Below are 19,162 nucleotides of genomic sequence, written 5' to 3'. Positions count from 1 at the left end.
GCCCCCTTTCTATACCCGTCCATCGTGACCAACAGACACGGGTTCCCGTTGGTCTGAGTGTAGATGAAGCCGATGTTTATGGATAAGAATCAGACCCTGTGCAAGCAGAAGCTGGTTCCCTCTACCCCCCACGCCTGGGCCAGGAGTCACCCCACGGCCATCAGCCCTCGGGCGACGCAGTCCCGTGCTCCAGCCGTCCATCGCGGGAGGCTGGCAGAGCCCAGCACAGTGCCAGCCTGCTGACCCACGCTTCCCCTGCCCGCTGCCCACCCACACTGGCCCAGGGACCGCTCAGCACCTGCTGGGTCTCCCTGCGGGGTCTGCAGTCCGGTGCCATGGGCGAGGTGCCGCCCCGGTCCCCTGGCTCTCTTTGCTCCCCGCGGTTTCCCAAGGCTCCTGTCGAGCAGGGTGGTCCAGAGCCCCAAGGTGGGGGTGAACAAGGAGGTGAAAGAGCTCCAACCAGGGACACCCGTCTGGAAACGAGCAGACCCAGGGACCCTGGCAGGGGTGGCTCGGGCCGGCTGGCACCACTGTGCCACTCTACCGTCGGTTACTGTATAGCAGCGCGGGGGCCGGGTCAGCCCGTCACAGAGCGGTGGGGCTGGCCGCGGGGGTCGTCCGAGCCAGCAGCTGCTCTCGCAGGGAGCTGCCAGGGCATGCGCACAAGAGCTGTGCTCGCACCAGGCAGTGGCAGCTCTCAGAGGAACCCTCCCCATGGGGGGATCCACCCCTGCACTGCGGAGGACAAGGGCCCAGCATACGAGGCCTGTCACAACCTGCTCTGGGCCCAGAGAAACCCGTCCAAACACTGTGCTGCCGGCCGGTCCCGCTCTGCGTGCCACCCCCATGAGTGCAGACTGCGGCACAGGCGGGGGGGCTCTGAGCCTGGCCCCGTGGGCACCGTTCATTCAAACACCCTCTCAAACATGGCTGTTTCCCCACCACAAACTCCCAACCCCAATGCAACATAAATGCAAGGGCTGCAAGAATTTCCAGGCAGCCAGAAGAGTCAGGATCTGCATATTAACCCCAGGGTACAAATGTGCATGTCAATGAGACATGGTATTTAATTAGTCCAGGAAGGCTGGGGAAGTCACGGGGGACTGGCTAATGCTGGACCATGGCTGCGAAGGGCAGAACAGCCACCGGGACTGTTGTTTGTCTCCCTGAGGTCAGCCGGCAAAGCACAGGGGCAGAGTTCAGTGGATCATGACGGCCATGGTGGTTTGGGGGGACCAGGCTTGTTGAATACACCTGGTTTCCTTCTGCCAGGATTCTCAAGCCTGGCTGACGGGCAACGGGGTGGGCAGCCCTAAGAGGGCAGGTCTGATCGCGTTACAGCCGTGCTGGATCTGGAAAGCCTGCGGGAAACGGATCAAACTTGGGGAAGAGACACCTCTCCCGAGGGCTCAGCACCAGGGAACCTTCCTCCACGGGGGCACATCTGGTGGGTGCAGAAAGGGCCGAGGCAGCCGTTCTCATTAGGGGCAGGTCCTGTCAGACCAACCTGATTACCTTCTATGATCAGGTCACAAAAGCACTGGATGCAGGTGTTGCCGTGGATGTAGTCTTTCTGGACTTCAGCAAGGCCTTTGACACTGTCTCCCACCCCATCCTCATTAAAAAGCTAGGTGACTGTGGCATTGGTGCCTACACAGTCAGATGGATTGCTAATTGGCTGAAGGGTCGTACTCAGAGGGTGGTGGTGGATGGGTCTTTTTCAACCTGGGGGGAAGTGGGCAGCGGAGTCCCCCAGGGCTCAGTCCTTGGGCCCGCGCTGTTCAATTTCTTTATCAGCGATTTGGACGACGGGTTGAAAAGCAACCTGTTCAAATTTGCTAATGATACCAAAATTTGGGGTGAGGTGGGCACGCTAGTAGGGAAGGACAGATTACAGCAGGACCTGGACAGGTAACAGGGGTGGGCTAACGACAATAGGATGGGATTCAATACTGACAAGCGTAGGGTGCTGCACTTGGGCAGGAGGAACCTGCAGCAGACCTACAGGCTGGGGAACTCTCTTCTCGGGAGCACGGTGGGAGAAAGAGATCTTGGAGTCATTATTGACGCATGGACATGCATGCACAGACCTGCACAGCCCCAGCTGTGAGAACTCACACTGTGTTTGCCCCCTCACTCTGTCAGCAAGTTGTGGCATGACAGGAATCTCCCCAGGCCCCTGGGAGAGCCCGCAGCATGGGGTGCACTTCACCCCGGCCCCTGTGGCACCCGCCCAGCCCGCCCAGCCCTGGCACTCGAGGGTGGGGGGGGGGTCCCTAGTCTTATGGACGTGGACTGTGGAAAACAGACCGGGGGCGGGGAGGGAGGGGTAGCCCAGAGCTGGCTGGGGGCACCAAGGGCACTGGACAGGCGCTGTCCAGCACTGGGGGCACTGGGGACAATGCGGGCACTGGGGCAGATGCTGCTGGCACTGGGGCACTGGGGCAGGTGCTGTCCAGCACTGGGGGCACTGGGGACAATGGGGGCACTGGAGCAGGTGCTGCCCAGCACTGAGAGCAGTGGGGACAATGGGGACAATGCGGCAGATGCTGCTGGCACTGGGGCACTGGGGCAGGTGCTGTCCAGCACTGGGGGCACTGGGGACAATGGGGACAATGGGGCAGATGCTGCTGGCACTGGGGCACTGGGGCAGGCACTGTCCAGCACCGGGGGCAGTGGAAACAATGGGAGTACTGGGGCCAGGCGCTGTCCAGCACTGGGGGCAGTGGGGGCACTGGGAGTACTGGGGCAGGCGCTGTCCAGCACCGGGGGCAGTGGAAACAATAGGAGTACTGGGGCCAGGCGCTGTCCAGCACTGGGGGCAGTGGGGACAATGGGGGCACTGGGGCAGATGCTGCTGGCACTGGGGCACTGGGGCAGGTGCTGTCCAGCACTGGGGGCAGTGGGGGCACTGGGAGTACTGGGGCAGGCACTGTCCAGCACCGGGGGCAGTGGAAACAATAGGAGTACTGGGGCCAGGCGCTGTCCAGCACTGGGGGCAGTGGGGACAATGGGGGCACTGGGGCAGATGCTGCTGGCACTGGGGCACTGGAGCAGGTGCTGCCCAGCACTGAGAGCAGTGGGGACAATGGGGACAATGCGGCAGATGCTGCTGGCACTGGGGCACTGGGGCAGGTGCTGTCCAGCACTGGGGGCACTGGGGACAATGGGGACAATGGGGCAGATGCTGCTGGCACTGGGGCACTGGGGCAGGCGCTGTCCAGCACCGGGGGCAGTGGAAACAATAGGAGTACTGGGGCCAGGCGCTGTCCAGCACTGGGGGCAGTGGGGACAATGGGGGCACTGGGGCAGATGCTGCTGGCACTGGGGCACTGGGGCAGGTGCTGTCCAGCACTGGGGGCACTGGGGACAATGGGGGCACTGGAGCAGGTGCTGCCCAGCACTGAGAGCAGTGGGGACAATGGGGACAATGGGGCAGATGCTGCTGGCACTGGGGCAGGCGCTGTCCAGCACCGGGGGCAGTGGAAACAATGGGAGTACTGGGGCCAGGCGCTGTCCAGCACTGGGGGCAGTGGGGACAATGGGGGCACTGGGGCAGATGCTGCTGGCACTGGGGCACTGGGGCAGGTGCTGTCCAGCACTGGGGGCACTGGGGACAATGGGGGCACTGGAGCAGGTGCTGCCCAGCACTGAGAGCAGTGGGGACAATGGGGACAATGGGACAGATGCTGCTGGCACTGGGGCACTGGGGCAGGCGCTGTCCAGCACCGGGGACAGTGGAAACAATGGGAGTACTGGGGCCAGGCGCTGTCCAGCACTGGGGGCAGTGGGGGCACTGGGAGTACTGGGGCAGGCGCTGTCCAGCAGTGCGGGCGCCGAGGCGCGGGGCGGGCCGGGGCCGGTGCGGGGCGGGCCGGGGGCGGCGCGGGGCGGCGCGGGGTGGGCCGGGCAGGGCGGTGCGGAGCCGGCGCAGCCCACGCGAGCGGCGGCGGCGGCGGCGGGCGAGGAGGGCGCGGAGCCGGCGGCGGGAGCCCGGCAGCCGCCCGCATGGCGCAGGGAGCCGCGCCGGGGGACCGCGCCCTGCCGCCGCCCCGGGCCCCGGCCGCGGCCCCCGGCCCCGCGTCCGCCCGGGCCCCCGGCCCAGCCTCGGCCTCGGCCCCGGCCCCGGCCCTGGCCCGCGGGGCGTGAGCTGCGTGCGGAGCGGAGCGGAGCGGAGGGGAGCGGAGCCCGGTGCGGGGCGGGCGCGGGCCATGGCGCTCGGCGGCGCCTCCCTGCTGCTGCTCGCCGGACACCTCTGTCTGGCGCGGGCCAGTGAGTGCGGGCGCGGGGCCGGAGCGGGGCCGGGGCCGGGGCCGGGGCTGGCTCTGCCCAAGCCCCGGCCCGTGGGAGACTCCTGGGCCGGGCACGGGGCCTGGGCACGGCGCGGCGGGGCTGGGCGCGGAGCTGGGCACCGGTGCCACCGCCTCCCGCCCCGCGCCGACAGTGTCCCGTGCTGGGGCTGCGCAGCCCCGAGGGTGGGTGAGCCGGAGCGGGCGGGCGGGCGGGCGGGCTTGGGGGTTTCTTCCAGGCGCGAGCGGCTCGGAGGCCGGGAGCCCGCGGGCGAGGATCCACTCGGAGCCCCCCCAGGGCACGGGTGCAGCCGGGTCACGCAGGCACGCTGGGCCATCCGAACCCCGCTGCCCCCGGCGTCTGGCTCAGGACCCACCGAGGACCACCTGCCCCGGGAGCCCTGTGGCCCCTGCTCCTCCCGCCCTAGCCCCAGCCCTGTCTGCAGGGCCTGTCCTGGAGCAGGCCCCTCGCCGTGAGACGGGAACACTCAGCCAGCAGCATCTGCCGGGCCCTGCCCGTGCTGCCCGTGTCCTCTACCCCGGTCCCCTCCGGCTGTGTGAGGCACAGCTCCGTGGTGCCAGCGCACCCCAGGCTTGGCCCTGATGCCTGAAGGAGTTGGGCTGAGCTGTCCCAGTCCTCACAGGAGCCCAGCACCTGCCTGCCCTTGCCAGCCGGGGGCCTGGGGCGAGGGGCCTGCTGCCAGGGGGAGCAGCTGGAAGGATGGGGCCTGGGGGCCACGGTTTGCTCTGGAGAGGCCTGTTCTCCAGCCCCTGTGGGCTGCCAGGCCTGGCCTGCCACCTCGCAGGTGTGGGGCAGAGCCCCATGCCAGCTCCACGGGGAGCTGAGGTCTGCAGAGCAGGCACACGGCCTCCAGTGCCTCCAGCGCAGCAGCCTGCTCTGGCCATGGCCTCCTGTGTGGAGGTTTCCCCCATGTCCTGGGGTCTCTGGTCCCCTTTGGATGGGGGCCGGGGCCGGGGCAGACAGCTCCCTCCTGCCCGCAGGAAGCTGCAGTGCTGCGAGGCGATGCTCTCCTCCCTGGCTCCACTGCAGCCCAAGGGCAGGAGTGGGCCCTGAGCCGGGAGGCCATAGGGAGGCCTGGCCACATGCCCACTCTCTGCCTCAGGGTCTGAAGACAGGCACCCTGGGCAGGCTCGTCCTCTGCCCTCTCCTGCCCCAGCCGCGGGGCACATAGCCGCTCAGGGAGGCCTCTTCTGCCCTCTGCTCTCCCAGTCCTCTCCTGCCTGCTAGGCCCAGGCAGGACGTGTTCCCAGGACTGCCGATGGCCCCAGTGGGCCCAGGCAGGGCTGGCTCCTGGGTCTGCACAGCGCGGGCTGGAGCCTGGCTGCTTGACACCAGCTGTCGTGACCCCGAGCTGCCTTCTGACCCCAGGATTCTCCATCGCCCCCGTAGCTGCGCCAGTCCACAGAGCTGCCTCGTTAGCTTGCCCAGCCCGTGCGGTGCACTCCCCATGGGGCCGGACTCCCAGGCGGTTCATCCTCCTGCCCCATTTGGGAGCCTGTCCTCTTGCCTGGGGGTTTTGGGGACCGGGGCTCTGTGTGGCCCAGAGCTCCCTTCTCTTGCACCTCCGACTGGCCCTGCAGTTGCTGCCCCTGCGGCCAGGCAGGCTGCCCGTGTCCCTGCTCTGCAGGGGGGTGCACAGGCTAATGCTGCCAGGACTTCTAAGCCCTCCCGGTGCCCATGCGGGCACCGATGGCTGTGCCTGCTCATCGCTGCAGCAGTCGGGGAGCCTGTGCCTGACCCAGACCCCGTGGCCTCAGAGGCCTCCGTGGCTTTGCAAACCAGTTGCCATCTGCAGCTGCTTGACCTGCATTTGTTTTTCTTGGCCTTGGACTTGGCTGTGTCAAGGCACAGCTGGGCCCCTCGCACACTGGCAGATGGTGGTGCAGAGCTGCCTGTTCCCGCTGGGTGTCATTTCTTCCCCACATTTTGGAGAATGGAGATGGGGCTGGGCTGGGCCAATGCTCCTGCCCAAGGGTCCTGGCTGGAGGGTCTTGTTCCTGCGCTCAGGCTCAGATCAACACTGCACTGGGGCAGCAAGGGATTTCCCTCCTGCTCAGACTGGTGTGGACTGGGGGGTTTTGCCTTCCTCTGCAGCGGGGGCACGGCCTGGGCCTGGGCTCTCCCAGTGTATCGAAGCCCCCTGGCACAGCAGGGCACTGCCACTCTCATCCCCTGGGGCAGGGCCGGGGCTCTCGGTGTCTCTGGGCCATGGGCCATGTCTGTGCATGGGGCTGCGGTGTGGTGTCAGGACAGGTCAGGCAGGACGTGTCCAGGAGGGTTTGAGCAGGGCTGCTCCTGCCTTGGGCAGGCAGTTGGATGAGCTGTAGAGGCCCCGGCACCCTGGCCATGCTGCAACCCTGGTTGTCTGATCTCTCTGGGCTCCTTGGTGCAAGTCTGTGCCTCCCTCCAGGCCTCTGCTCCGACCTGGTCAGGGCAGGGGAAGCTGCAGGCCCAGGTCCTGCTGACTCCCTGCAGCAGCTCTGGCCATCGGGGTGCAGCAGGGCTGTGCTGGCTGCCTCTCCCTGCACAGGCCTGGGGGTTTTGGTGAGACAGTACTGCCAAACACTACGGCTTCAGCTGGCTCTGGACGGGGCATGTATGGGAGCCGGGAGGACACCCCATCTGTGGCACCGGGCGCAGGGAGGCTGTCAGGCAGCTCCTGCCTAGCTGTTGACCTCCCAGCAGATTAATAGCTCGGCAACAGCATCTGCAGGGCCCGAGAGCTGACGCTGTCCCTGGCACCTCCTGTGGCACTGGTGCATGCTGCCTCTCTGGTGGGGCTGGGAGTCGGTCCCTGTCCCCAGGGCATCGACCCTGTGGTTACCCCAGGAGGGGCAGTTGGGCGGGGTGCTGGGCTCTGTCCTGTGCAGAGGAGGGATTGCCCAGGCGGGCTGAGCAGCAGCTGGGATGTCCCCTGGCTCTCAAGTCTGTGGGTCTCCAGGGAGGTACCAGTGTCATCCAACGGCATGGTCCATGTTGTTGCCTTCCCCTTGTTCAGGGGCAATGCTACGGGCACATTGGGCTCCCCCGGGATGGTCTGCGAGTGCTCTCAGGACCCCGTGCCCTTAACGACCTCATTGTTACAAGAGAGAGTGCAGGCTGCAGATCTTAGTCACAAAGGGCTCAGCCGGGTTTATTGTCTACAAACCAGCCCAGATGCTAGCAGCTATGACCAGCCAGCCACGGGGCTACCTGGCTCATTGCATTACACCCAGCATGACTCTGGGGTCTTTTATTTTATCCGGAGAAGTACAAGAGAAGCCAAAACAAGTTCCTCCAAACCACATGCCGGTGTATCGGGATATTAGCAATCAGGCATGACCAAGGGCAGCAACATCCAGTGGAGAACAGATGCTCACTACAGCGCGGGGAGGTCTCTGGCCCCAGAATCCATCCTCCTGGTCAAAGCAAGCTCCAGATTCCCGCCCCTCTGCCTTGTTGGGGGGTTTGATGCAGTCCAGGTTTGAATTGTGCCAAGTCCCAGAGCCGCGGGACTGGCGGGGAGCTCCAGAGATCACAGCTAGTCCAAGCCCTGCTTGAGGCAGGATCAGCCCTGTCCGAACCAGCCCAGGCAAACCGTCATGTAAACTCTGCGTAAGACGACCATCAACCCTGACACAACAGACCTCGTAACCGAACCGGGCACAGGGAACCATGGCAGCAATGTCCTGCTTCTATGAAATGTCAATAGACGCTGCAGAGAGTCCAGACCTAGGCCGTGCCCTGCTGCAGAGGAAGGCAAAACCTCCCAGTGCGCACCAGTCTGAGCCGGGGGGAAATCCCTTCCTGCCCCAGTGCAGCATCTGGCTGAGCCTGAGCGCGGGGATGAGACCGCCCAGCCAGGACCCTGCAGGGTTGGTGCCAGCAGGAGCATTGGCACAGCCCGGCCCCATCCCCAGCACCCCTGGGGGAGGGGGAAAAGCCCCCTGACACATGGAGCAGAAAGGGGCAAGGGGCAACCAGTGGAGCCCCGAAGCCTGGGAAATGTCCACAGTGAGCACAGGCACCGCAGGGCCGTGATCGTCGCTGCCCTGCAGCTGTCTACCCTCTCCTTGACACCTCCAGGGATGGAGAGTCCACACTTTCCCACGGCCTCCACTTTCCCATGGCACCAACCCCGCGGGGTCCTGGTGGAGGGTCTTGCCCCTGCACTCAGACAGCCCCACGCTGCACTGGGGATAGGAGGGGATTTCCCCCCTGCTCAGACTGGTCTGTGCTGGCGGTTTTGCCTTCCTCTGCAGCGGGGCACGGCCTCAGCCTGGGCTCTCTGCAGCATCCTTGACTGCCCTGGCAGCAGCAGGACGTTGGCAGCCGCGGCCCCCCTGTATCCCAGGGGTGGGGGCAGGGGCGATGCCTGGTGCTGCGTCAGGATGACGGTGTCGTGCAGCTCCAAGGTCGAACACGGGGTTTGTCCGGGCTGGTTTGGACAGGGCTGATCCTGCTGCAGGCAGGGCTTGGACTGGATGTGCCCCCACAGGTCCTTGCCAGCCCCGCGGCTCTGGCGCTCTGTGTTTCTATGACCCCCTCAGTCCCGGCACCAGGCCCTGCGCTGTCTCCAGCCTGGGGGCTTGCAGTGTCTGCCCCTCAGGTGTTCCTTATGATCCCTAATTATCCCCATGGCCCTTTTCACACTGGCCCAGACCCGGGACCTGGGGAAACCAGGGGGAAAGTTAACCCATTGCCTCCCAGTGTGTCACAGAATTTCAAGGTCACAGCAGGGAAAGTGAGGCAGGGAAACACCAAAGCATGCCGGCTCCTGTCTGCTCCTAACCTGAACCTGAACCCAAACCCAGGCAGCCCAAAAGGAGACTGCTTGGCTGGCCCAGTGCTGCGCGGGCAGCGGGGGCAGAGATGTGCTTGCAGGCCACGGCAGTCCCTGCGCCAGCCTGGTGGGGATACTCAGATGAGGGGTGCTGGGACGCCTTGTCCCGCTGAAGCCCTCCAGCCCATCTCCGAAAAGCTGCATCCCTGGGGAAACAGAGAGCCCATGTGGGGCAGAGGGGCCCTAGGACCATGTGGGGCCTCATGCCCTGGCCCTGGGGGAGCCCGGCCTTGGCCATGGGGCTGCGCTGCCTCTGCAGCCCGGGGCCCAGGGCCCTTTGCTAGCTGGCCGGGGGGCGGCTGGGTCTGGGGGCAGCGGAGTGACCTCTCTGTCTTGTCCCTTCCCCCCTCGTGCTCACAGACCGTCCCCCGTCCCCCGTCAACGTGACCGTGACGCAGCTGAAGGCCAACTCCGCCACCGTCTCATGGGACGTCCCGGAGGGAGACGTCATCATCGGCTATGCCATCTTGCAGCAGGTATGCTTGCGCCTGGGCCTGGCAGCCCCTGCCTGAGAACAGCCCGGGAGCCCGGCTGGCCACGGTTCCCAGGGGCACCTGCTTGGGCTGACCCTGCTCAGCCTCACCCCCCGGGGCCTCTGCTTGGCCCCACGTGCCCCGTGTCATTGTCCTAGCCCCAGCTGCTCCTGCCCCGGGCCCCAGGGACACCCACTCCACCCACAGCCTGGGCCAGGCCTGCCATGGGCAGATCCCAGAATTTGAATAGGGAGGTGCAGGTGCGTCCTCACATGGAGCACAACACACTGTCCTCCAGCTGAAGAGAAACCAAAAGCTTTACTAATATGTTGGGGGGGGGGGGGGGCAGCGCCAACATATCAGTTCAAGCACAAACCAGTATCACTGTTGCAATGGTCTCAAGTTGCAGCAAGAGAAATTGAGGTTAGATATTAGGAAAAACTTTCTCATGAGGAGGGTAGTAAAGCACTGGAAGATGTTACCGGAGAGATGGTGGAGTCTCCATTTTTGGAGGCTTTGAAGACCTGGCTAGACAAGCCTTGGCTGGGATGATGTAGTTGTGGCTGGTCCTGCTTGGAGCGGGGGGTCGGACTAGGTGCAACCTCCCTTCCAGGCCTCATTGCCTATGATCCTATAGGCATGTGCACTGGTTTGCTAGAGTACATTTAGTTTTAAGAAACCACAAGAAACTAGGCACAGGAAGGTCAAAGGAGATTGTATCCTTAGTCCTGCAGTCGCCATAGCTGGATCTCTGTCTCTCAGTCATAAAACAACATCTAGCCTTCTTGAGCATCTTGACAGGGCCTCCAGTAATTCCCTGTGGGTCATTTCTACCCCTGAGCTCATATGACCCCCCCGCCGAGTCCAGGTTTATCGCTAGAGCTGCCAGCAGTCTGCAGGGCAGTGCAAGGGGAGACGGATGTGACTAGGAATGGTGAACAACAGCCCTGCAGAGAAAGGAAAGTTTGAATGGTGGATCATCAAGACTCCCACAAAGGAGAGGGTTGTTCACGCCTGGGGAGTGACGAGAAATTAGCAGGAATCAGGGAGCTGACCAGGAGCCATGAAGGCAATGGGCTCCCTCAGCGCTGCCTGGATAGAAATGCTACTGCAGTTGGAGGTGAAGTGTGGGTGGAGCAGGGATCGGGGGGGGTGCCACCACTGCGCCCCCAGATCCACCCCAGGGTCTGCTTTAGGCTGGGCTCTGAGCAAGGCGCCGAGGCTCTTTGAGGACAGTGCCTAAGCATCCAGGGGGGCCTGAGCAGCCCCATGGGGCCTGGGGGCCTGGGCAAGAAGCCCACGGGGTCACCATGCTCAGCTGCATGGGCTTTTGCCCCCTCGGGGCCCTGTGGGGCTGTGGGGGGGCCCTGGCCAGGCTGACGGGGGCTGGTCCCCGCAGCGGCAGGATGGGCAGATGCAGCGGTTCATCCGGGAGGTGAACACCACGAACCGGGCCTGTGTGCTGTGGGACCTGGCGGAGGACGCCGACTACGTCATCCAGGTGCAGAGCATTGGCCTGCACGGCGAGAGCCAGGCCAGCAAGCGCGTGCACTTCCGCACCCTGAAGGAGACCGACCGCCTCCCCTCCAACAGCTCCAACCAAGGTGAGCCCTGCCTCATCGCTGCGGGGCAGCCGGGCCAAGGGGCAGCCGGCCTGGTGTTGGGCGCTCCTACAGGGACGGGGAATGAGGACGTGGCGGCCGGTAGCAGCTGCCCCCAGGCCTGTGCCCGCGCTGCGCCGTGCCCCTGCAGAGGGAGGCTGCAAGCTCATCCTGGACTGGTGCTGCATTGGAGCTGAGCGGGGGCCAGTGCCCCGCAGCTTTGCAGAGTAATATGGCCATCCCCAGTCCAGCAAGACCCAACCCCAGTCCCCCATGCTGAGCAGCCCCTGCCATCACCGTCATCATCACCGGGCAGCCTGAAGCCGCAGCGAAGGGCCTGCAGCCCCATGTCCCGAGGGCCAGCTGCCCCCCTGGCCTCTGTCCCCCATGGGGAGGGCAGGGCTCAGTCCCCGTCCCCCCCCCCCCACACTGGCCCCAAGCGGAGTGGGGGGGCGGGGGCCGGTGGCTGACCGGGGTTCACGTGCCCACAGGCGACATCACGGTGGAGGGGCTGGACAAGGAGCGGCAGCTACAGACAGGCGAGATCATCATCATCGTGGCCGTGCTGCTCATGTGGGCAGGTGTGTGTGGCGGGTCCGGCCGTGCTGCAGGGCTGCGGGTGCTCTCGGGTGCCCTGCAGCCTGGGGAGGGGGCATGGGGCAGAGCTGTCCTGCCTTTGCATTGCATAGCCCGGTGTTTCTGCACCGGCTCAGGGAGGGGGCATGGGGCAGACTACAGGTGCCCCCATCGCTGGTTGCAACACGCTGGGCCCCTGGACAGCAGGGGGGCCTTGGCCCCGTGGTCGCGGCCCTCCCTGGGCTTTGCTGATGGGGGCCGGGGGGTGCCCAGAGCCCCCCTGGCAGCACAGCCTGCAGTGGAGGGCAGGGCAGGACCGGGGGGTGCGATGAGCCCCCTGACACCCCCGTGCCGCGGCAGCGGTGATTGCGCTGTTCTGCCGGCAGTACGACATCATCAAGGACAACGACTCCAACAACGCCAAGGAGAAGGCGAAGCCGTCGTCAGAGCACAGCACGCCCGAGCGGCCCGCGGGGGGGCTCCTGCGCAGCAAGGTGGGTGCACGTGCACAGCTGCGGGGGCCAGCCACGTGGAGGGACCAGATGCGGAGAGGCCGGCGCCAGGGCGGGCACACCATGACACGTGCTGGGGACCCCGCTTTGCTGTCCCGGCTGTGGGGCCATGCATGCTGCTGGGGGCTGGTCCCAGTCCGGTTTGCGCAGGGTCGAGGATCCGTCCCTTTGCCACCTCGGCCCCAGGGGAGTGGAGGGGAGGGCAGAGCCCTCCTGCCTGCGTGGCCACGGACAAGGTGCCGCTCGCAGACACAATGAACATCCACGTCTCATGGAGCAGGACCCCCGCGACGCCCCCCGGAGCTGGCTGGAGAGCTGACTGCCCAGGTCTGGCTGGCTGCGCCTCGCCCTTCGCGCAGGGGCCTTGCCGTGGGGTCTCCAAACCTTGGCTGCACCCTGGGTCCCGCGTGGGGTGGGGGCTGTCGTGCCAGGCTCTGTCTCCTGCTTGGGGAAGGTGGGTTTCTCAGGTGGGGTGCTGCAGCTGCAGGGGAGCGCGGTGCTCAGTGCGTGCCAGGCTGTGGGAGCCCCCCCCCTTGCACCAGGGCGAGTGCCAGCTTCAATGCCCCCTTCTTTCTGGCAGAAAAAGTCCCCGTCGGTCAACATCATCGAAGTGTGAGCGTGGGGCCAGCGCTGGACCGGTCCAGCCAGAGCAGAGGAAGCTTGCAGGGTCGGGACACTACTCCGTGCGTGGAGACAGGATGGAGCGGTGCCTGCAGCACGCGGGCGGCACCAGCAGCACAGGACTGCATTGCCTACGGAGCCCCTTGCCGCGGCCACACAGGGGTAGGGACCAGGGCTCGTGGCCCCTTGTGGAGAGACCACCGGTGCCGCCCTCCACTGTCTCCAGCCCAGGCTCCCGGCAGCAGGCAGCTTTGGCTCTTGTCCTCCCCATGGGGGTTTCCCTGAGCCTAGGGTCCCAGCCGCGGTGGCGCATGCAAGCTGGGTGTGGGGGCCCAGGTCAGGACTGGCTGCAGTGAGACCAGGTCAGTGCAGGGTTGGGGGGCGGTCACCGGGCACGGGTTTGTAAGGCTGCTCCCCTCCTGCAACCAGGGCCAGGCCAGGGGGCTGAGTTACAGGGGGTGCCTATGGGCAGGGGGACAAGGGTGGGCCCAGGTGCTGGGCTTTGCTGGTTGAGCCCCCCCTTCCCTGGATGGGGCCGAGCCAGCTGGCAGCCCCACGCTGTCCCAGCCAAACCCCTGCAACCAGGACAGCACAGAGGTCCCGGCAGCCTGACTCCTGCCTCCTGGACACACAGCCCAGAGCGGGGCCATGGCTCCCCACCCCAGGACTCAGCATCACGGCGTCTTCCAGGATCAAGCCTTTGCGCACAGCACTTTCCGGACTTGGCCTCCTCCATGGGAAAGGGCAGGGGGCAGTGCCAGCGGTGCCCGTGGCAGGGGCTTTTCAATAAAAGTCTGCGGTCTGAGGCAGGGAAGGATAGGCTCCGTGGCGGCTGGGGCTGGGAGCCGTGTCCCGTGGCAGCATGGGGCCGAAATGGGGCCAGCCCAGTGCCTTCACCCTGTGGGCAGAGGACAAGAGCCCCTGTGGGGCCAGGAGCAAGATGACCTGCTGGAAGGGGAAGGAGCCAGGCCAGGCCCTGTGCCCATGGGCCACAACCCAGCTGGCCCTGCCCGAGTGTGAGGACGGGGAGGACAGGCCTCACCCGGGGCAAAGGAGATGCAGTCCTGGGGCACGGGGAAGGGCAGACTGGCCATCCTGCCACTTCTGGGGCCCTGGCACCACATGCAGGAACATTGCAGCTGCCTTGCTCGCACGATGCAGGGTCTATCGTGGGTGCAGGCAGCCCCGTCCTGGCCTCAGGGTGTCCATGGCGCAAGCCTGGCTGCCCAGCCCAGCCCAGCCCAGCTTACAACAGTAGAAAAGGGGTTTATTGAACTCTACAAAGGTGAGGCCTCAACAATCAGCTGGTTGCAGCCTCTGCCCTGAGGGCACAGAGCAGCAGAGCGGGGGCTTAGCCCCATGGTGCAGGAGCCCACGCGCTCAGTGAGGGGTCCCAGAGAGGCCACCCCCCCATTGTTGTACACGAGTGGTTGCTGCCCGGTGGCGCTTCCCGTGGGCCAAAGCTCAGAGGGAGCTAACTCCCCAGGGGACAAGGGCAAAGCTCACCCCCTTCCAGCACGCCTCCAGCGCCAGCTCCCGGATGCGAGGGCCAGGGCCCCAGACTGGCAGCTGTGCCCAGCACCATGCGCCCCACTGACCTGCCACAGAGCACCCCAGGGCACGGAGCAGGGCTCGCTGCCATCTGCCTGCCAGCCTGGTGTGGAGGCCGAAGCCCAAGCACAGAGCCCTGGCAGGACACAGCTCACCTGGCGAGGCAGTCAAGACCAGCCTGGCAGGGGCTGGGGGGCAGTGGGCAGGGGTCCTTGGGTCTAAGCAAGCTCCCTGGGGGCTGGGAGGTTGCACAGGGCAGCTGGCAGCCCCCAGCCTGGCACTGCCCCCACCATGGGAAGCTAAGGGCCAGCACAGCGGGAGGGGAGCAGAGACCGTAGTGCCACACGCCCACAGGGCTGTGGGGACTCTTCTGGTCCATATACCTGGAACGGAGCCGAGGTCCGGACGAGAGGAGCAGGACTGGGGCCAGCTGGAGCAGAGCGGACTGGCTGGAGACAGAAGCAGTGCGGGGAACAGAGGCAGGGAGCTCGGTCCGTCTACTGGGGGCAAAGCGCAGAGCCAAGGGTTTGTGCAAGCGTCCGGCGGGGTCGGGGGCTGCAGGGCAGGTGCTGTCCAGGGCCTGCCCCAGCAGGGCAGCGCACAGGGCTGGGGCTCAGGCACAGGGTGGATGTGAGCACTTGGTCCGCGACGGTGGTGCTGAGGCCTGCCGGGGCCGTGTCAGCCCAAGGGCACCGCAGGGCAGGATCGCTCGGGTGCACGGGCTCTGGCACCCACCTCCCGCCTGGCCCTGCCGTCCGGGGGGCGCCCCAGGCGGGGCCAGCTCATTGCCAGCTGTGTGACGCACGAGGTCCCTGCTCCCGGCGCTGGCAGTGTCAAGCCTGGAACAGAAGAGGGAGGAGGCCGCGGAGCTGGGGAGGCATGGGGGGCTCTCCTGGCAGGAGAGGCCTTTCCCCAGGTCGTGCCGTGACACTGGCCCCTGCTGCGGCATGGGGCATGTGTCGGCAGGGCAGGACAAGGCGGGGGACAAACGCCGTTACCTGCCAGCCCTGGGGCGCCCTCCTCCGTGCAGCTGGGAACAAAGAGAGCATGCGTCGCTCCTGCAACCGGGGGGCACCAGGCACTAGCCCCATGGGCCACGGCAGGCACCAGCCCCCCTGGACAGCTCCGGCCAGGCCAGCCCATGACTGTGGCCAGGGAGGGGCTTCATGGGCAGAGCCCGACAATACAGGGCACGTCTTCAAGGACCCACAGCTCCCAGCACCAGGCAGCTGGGGCCCCCCAGGGATCTCCTGCCCTTGCTGCATGGTCATGGAGACAGTCCTGCTCCCCCCACCCAGAAGCATGGCCCTGGCACAGACTGCGGCCAGGGGCCTGGGATGCCTCCATGGTGGTGGGGGAAGCTACTGGGATTTTGGCCTCCTGGCTCCAGAGAGCTGGGCTCAGGCTGGCTCCACTGCCACAGTCACTGTAGTGGGGCGGCACCTACCTGGGAAAGGCTTCATCCAGGTCATCATCTTCCTCTTCCTCCTCCTGAAGGAGATGGGAAGGTTTAAACCCTCTCAGAGGAGTTGCCATTAGGACTCTGGCCCCCAGTTCCTCCCCAAGCAGGGCCTTGCACGGGACACAGCTTCCATGTCCAGCCCCAGCCATAGGGCATGGGGAGCCCCAGGGCTCTGCACCCCGGATAGGGCAGGGCATGCCCCCCAGAGTCCATGGGGATGGGGAGGATGCTGCGAGCAGCTGTCTGGCCCCAGTGTGTGCTGGCACAGAGCTCCGGTTGCAGCATGTGGGGGGCATGGGAAGGAGGGGTCCCTGCCCCAGCCCCCCAGCACCTGGAAGAACCAGGCACGCAGGCCCCAGGAGCAGCACAGCAAAGTGGGGTGCAGAGGGGTGGGGTGGGGACGCCTCACCCAGGGCTCCCACCTTTCGGTGTGAACCAGGGGAACAGAGATGGTCAGGAGAGGGGGTCTCCGCCAGGGGAGAGGGCAGAGCAGCACTTCTGTCCCTGGGTGTCAAGGAGAGGCTGGGCTGGTGGGGGAGGATCTAGGTGCAGCAATGCCTGTGCTCTGCTGTGGAGGTGTCCCAGGCTTCTGGCTGTGCTGGTTGCCCCCATCCCCGCCCCCTTCTGCTCCATGTGTCAGGGGGGTTTGAAGCCAACCCGAGGTGCTGGGTGCTGCTGCAGCCCAGGCTGGGGATGGGGACTAGGCTGTACCGATGCTCCTGCTAGCACCAACCCCACAGGATCCTGGCTGGAGGGTCTTGCCCATGCTCAGGCTCAGCCCAATGCTGCTTTGCCCCCTGCTCAGACTGGTGCGGACTGGGGGGGTTTTGCCTCCCCCTGTAGCGGGGGCACAGCCTCAGCCTGGGCTCTCTGCAGTGCCCATGACTCCCCCTGGAAGCAGCAGGCTTTCCCAGGGACAGGGGTGATGCCTGGGACTGTCAGGGGCGACTGTTGTGTGGCTCCGAGGTTGGACACAGGGTTTGTCTGGGCTGCTCCTTCCCCAGGCAGGGGGCTGGACTGGATACGAGCTCCAGAGCTCTCTGTCAGCCCCACGGGTCTGGGAGTCTGCGACTCTACGAGCCCTTAGCCACGCGGCTCCTGGCAGGGTGTGAAACAGCCCTGAGCCCAGGCGTGGCTCTGCCCATACTGTACCCCGAGGTGCTGGAGGGGGGTGTTCCCCATGGGGGCCGGCGCCCTTGTGCTGCCTGGCTCACTGCTCTCCAAGGCACAGGAAGGGCGAAGGGGCTGCTCCTGCCTGGAGCCTAAAACAGGGCAAAAGCAGCAGTTAGAGCCCAAGTGTTGGGAGGGCGGGAAGGGGAAGGGGACCAGCGCCTCCAAACTGGCTCCTTGGGGAGCTACCACAGGCTGGGGGGGGGCACAGCCAGGGGCTGGGTCTCATGTGGGTCCAGGGGCCTCCATAGAGCACCAGAGCAGAGCCGCCTCCTACCTGCACGTGCTGCTTCCCAGAGGTCCAGCGCCACCTGGAAGGCCTGAGCCACGGTCAGTGTCACAGCCTGGGCCTGCGGGAGAGCGCCGAGAGCAGAACGAGGCTAGCAGCCCTCCCTCCCCGCAGCGTCCCAGAGCCCTCCCAGCCAAGCACCTGAGCCTCTGCACCCGCCTGGCCTGGACGCTGCCTGCAAGTCTCCCTGGCCAGGGGCCAGCCAGCAGCTCTGCAACGAGAGCCCCAGACCCGCCAGGGCCCTGCGGCCCCACTCCTGTCTGTGCCCACACTCCTCTGACTGCACCCCAGCACGGCTGCCATGGGGGGAGGGAAAGCAGGGCCCCAGGAGACTCGTGGAGCACCGCGCTGAATTCAGGGCGGCTCCAGAGGGTCCGAAGGTGGAGGAGTCCCAGGACCGAGACCCCCGCTGCCCCTCTCCCAGGGACCGTGCAGGCACTCGACGCTGCTGTTACCCCTGTCGTTTCTGGGGGGCAGCTCCAGGGGTGCATGCTGCGACTGGGGGGCTCTGGGTGAAGCCAGCCCAGGCCCCGTCCCTGGCTGAGAGGTGGGGGCTGGGGGACTTGCAGCTGGCTGAGCCGTGCGGGGCGGACGCGGTCGAGTCCTGGGAGGGCAGCAGGGGGCTGCCCGGCTCACGCAGGCGGTCACAGCCCCGGCTGGTGCTTACGATCTTCTTCTTGGGGGAGAGGAAGGCATGGCACTCCAGCGCCCCGCTCTGCTGGCTCTGCGCCACGTAGGCGAACACCTTGTTCTGCAGCTTGTCCGTGGTGCAGTAGGAGATCCTGCGGGACGGCAGCGGGTCAGCGCCGGCGCCGCAGCCCGGGGCACCCGCACGGCACCTACACCCAGGCACCGGGCGCGACATGGCCACGCAGCCTCCAGCCGCTGGGACGGGAAAGGCTGTGAGGGCCCGGCCCCTCCAGCTCCCCTCGCCGGCACGCGGCCTCCCTTCCCTGCGCGAGCAGCGGCACCGGCCCGGGTCCCGGGGCGTGAAACCCAGGCGCGGGGATGCCAGCGCGTGTCAGCGCCCGGCAGGCCCACCGCGGCACGGAGCCGACGCAGCCGCCAGCGTCCCCGTGGGTCGGCCCAGGCCGGGCTCCGGCGCGGCGCGGCGCGGCGCACCTGTAGATGGAGATGTTCTCGATCGTCTCCTGGGTCTCGGCGTCCTGCAGCGAGATGCCGCGCGGGGACACGGTCAGGATCACCTTCCGCAGCTTCTGGGCTCCCACGCGGGCCTGCGGGCGGGCAGCGGGCGGGTGGTCAGCGGCGGCCGGAGCCCATGCGCGGCCCCCCAGGCCAGGCCCCTGCTCACCGTGGCGAGGATGCGGCGGATGGCGGCGGCCGCCATGTCCTCGCCCTTGGGCGTGTCCACCAGCGTCATGCCCAGGTACTTGAGGGCGAAGCCCAGGCCCTCGAGCAGCGGCTCCTGCACGTCCCAGCGCTCGGGCAGCCCTGGGGGGGGGGGGGCGGGGGTCGCCCACGGCTCCACGGGACCCACCAGCGCGCCGCGCCCACGGAAGGGGGCCCACGCCAGCGCCCTTCACGAGCCCCCGCCCCCCACTCGCGGCCGCGGTCACGCGTGGTCGCCGGACCCACCCGCCCACGCGCGACCCTCACTCACGGCGGCGGCGCAGCCCCAGGCCGCGGCGGGCCAGGCGCGGGCTCCGCAGCACGGCGCGCCCCGCCGCCCGCAGCGCCTCCATCAGCCCACGCGGGACCGGCCCACGCGGGAGGGGCGGGGCGTCGGCGGGGGCGGGGCCAGCGGGCGAGAGGC

The 19,162-nt window shown here is 66.7% G+C and overlaps 2 protein-coding genes across 5 annotated transcripts; one reads left to right on the top strand and one right to left on the bottom strand.

The window, feature by feature from the left end:
* The first annotated feature begins 3,975 nt into the window (after positions 1-3,975).
* Positions 3,976-13,003, top strand: FNDC4 (fibronectin type III domain containing 4). 2 transcript variants are annotated; one of them, XM_059727442.1, is made up of 7 exons: positions 3,976-4,272; positions 9,494-9,609; positions 11,006-11,210; positions 11,699-11,788; positions 12,144-12,277; positions 12,576-12,622; positions 12,876-12,961. In XM_059727442.1, the coding sequence occupies exons 1-6, from the start codon at positions 4,212-4,214 to the stop codon at positions 12,612-12,614; spliced, it is 645 nt and encodes a 214-aa protein (XP_059583425.1). In that variant the 5' UTR covers positions 3,976-4,211; the 3' UTR covers positions 12,615-12,622; positions 12,876-12,961. The 2 variants fall into 2 exon arrangements, with proteins under 2 accessions (XP_059583425.1, XP_059583429.1); XM_059727446.1 differs by lacking the exon at positions 12,576-12,622 and having other exon boundaries at positions 3,979-4,272; positions 12,876-13,003.
* Positions 13,004-14,162: 1,159 nt separating this feature from the next.
* LOC102565548 (low density lipoprotein receptor adapter protein 1) lies at positions 14,163-19,140 on the bottom strand. 3 transcript variants are annotated; one of them, XM_059727430.1, is made up of 9 exons: positions 19,010-19,140; positions 18,701-18,840; positions 18,511-18,623; positions 18,056-18,170; positions 17,377-17,449; positions 17,082-17,191; positions 15,915-15,958; positions 15,466-15,525; positions 14,163-15,306 (listed from the first exon to the last, which is right to left on the bottom strand). In XM_059727430.1, exons 1-9 carry the CDS (start codon positions 19,089-19,091, stop codon positions 15,081-15,083), a joined length of 963 nt encoding a protein of 320 aa, XP_059583413.1. In that variant the 5' UTR covers positions 19,092-19,140; the 3' UTR covers positions 14,163-15,080. The 3 variants fall into 3 exon arrangements, with proteins under 3 accessions (XP_059583413.1, XP_059583418.1, XP_059583416.1); XM_059727435.1 differs by having other exon boundaries at positions 15,466-15,497; positions 19,010-19,139; XM_059727433.1 differs by lacking the exon at positions 15,466-15,525 and having other exon boundaries at positions 19,010-19,137.
* Between the last annotated feature and the right edge of the window lie 22 nt (positions 19,141-19,162).

The sequence above is a fragment of the Alligator mississippiensis genome, chromosome 1 (assembly GCF_030867095.1).
Source record: "Alligator mississippiensis isolate rAllMis1 chromosome 1, rAllMis1, whole genome shotgun sequence".
Lineage (NCBI taxonomy): Eukaryota > Metazoa > Chordata > Crocodylia > Alligatoridae > Alligator > Alligator mississippiensis.
Note: the sequence above shows the minus strand (reverse complement) of the source record. Positions and strands in the feature narration are given on the sequence as shown.

What these genes read in the sequence shown, in the direction of transcription:
- FNDC4 (XM_059727442.1), top strand. Translation starts at nt 4,212, where the DNA reads ATGGCGCTCGGCGGCGCCTCCCTGCTGCTGCTCGCCGGACACCTCTGT. An exon ending in CCTCTGTCTGGCGCGGGCCA is followed by an intron (nt 4,273 to 9,493) that starts GTGAGTGCGGGC and finishes TCGTGCTCACAG; the next exon opens with ACCGTCCCCCGTCCCCCGTC. An exon ending in GGGGGCTCCTGCGCAGCAAG is followed by an intron (nt 12,278 to 12,575) that starts GTGGGTGCACGT and finishes CTCATGGAGCAG; the next exon opens with GACCCCCGCGACGCCCCCCG.
- LOC102565548 (XM_059727430.1), bottom strand. Translation starts at nt 19,091, where the DNA reads ATGGAGGCGCTGCGGGCGGCGGGGCGCGCCGTGCTGCGGAGCCCGCGC. An exon ending in GAGAACATCTCCATCTACAG is followed by an intron (nt 18,171 to 18,510) that starts GTGCGCCGCGCC and finishes GCCGTCCCGCAG; the next exon opens with GATCTCCTACTGCACCACGG. An exon ending in GGGCGCCCCAGGGCTGGCAG is followed by an intron (nt 15,307 to 15,465) that starts GTAACGGCGTTT and finishes CTTCTGTTCCAG; the next exon opens with GCTTGACACTGCCAGCGCCG.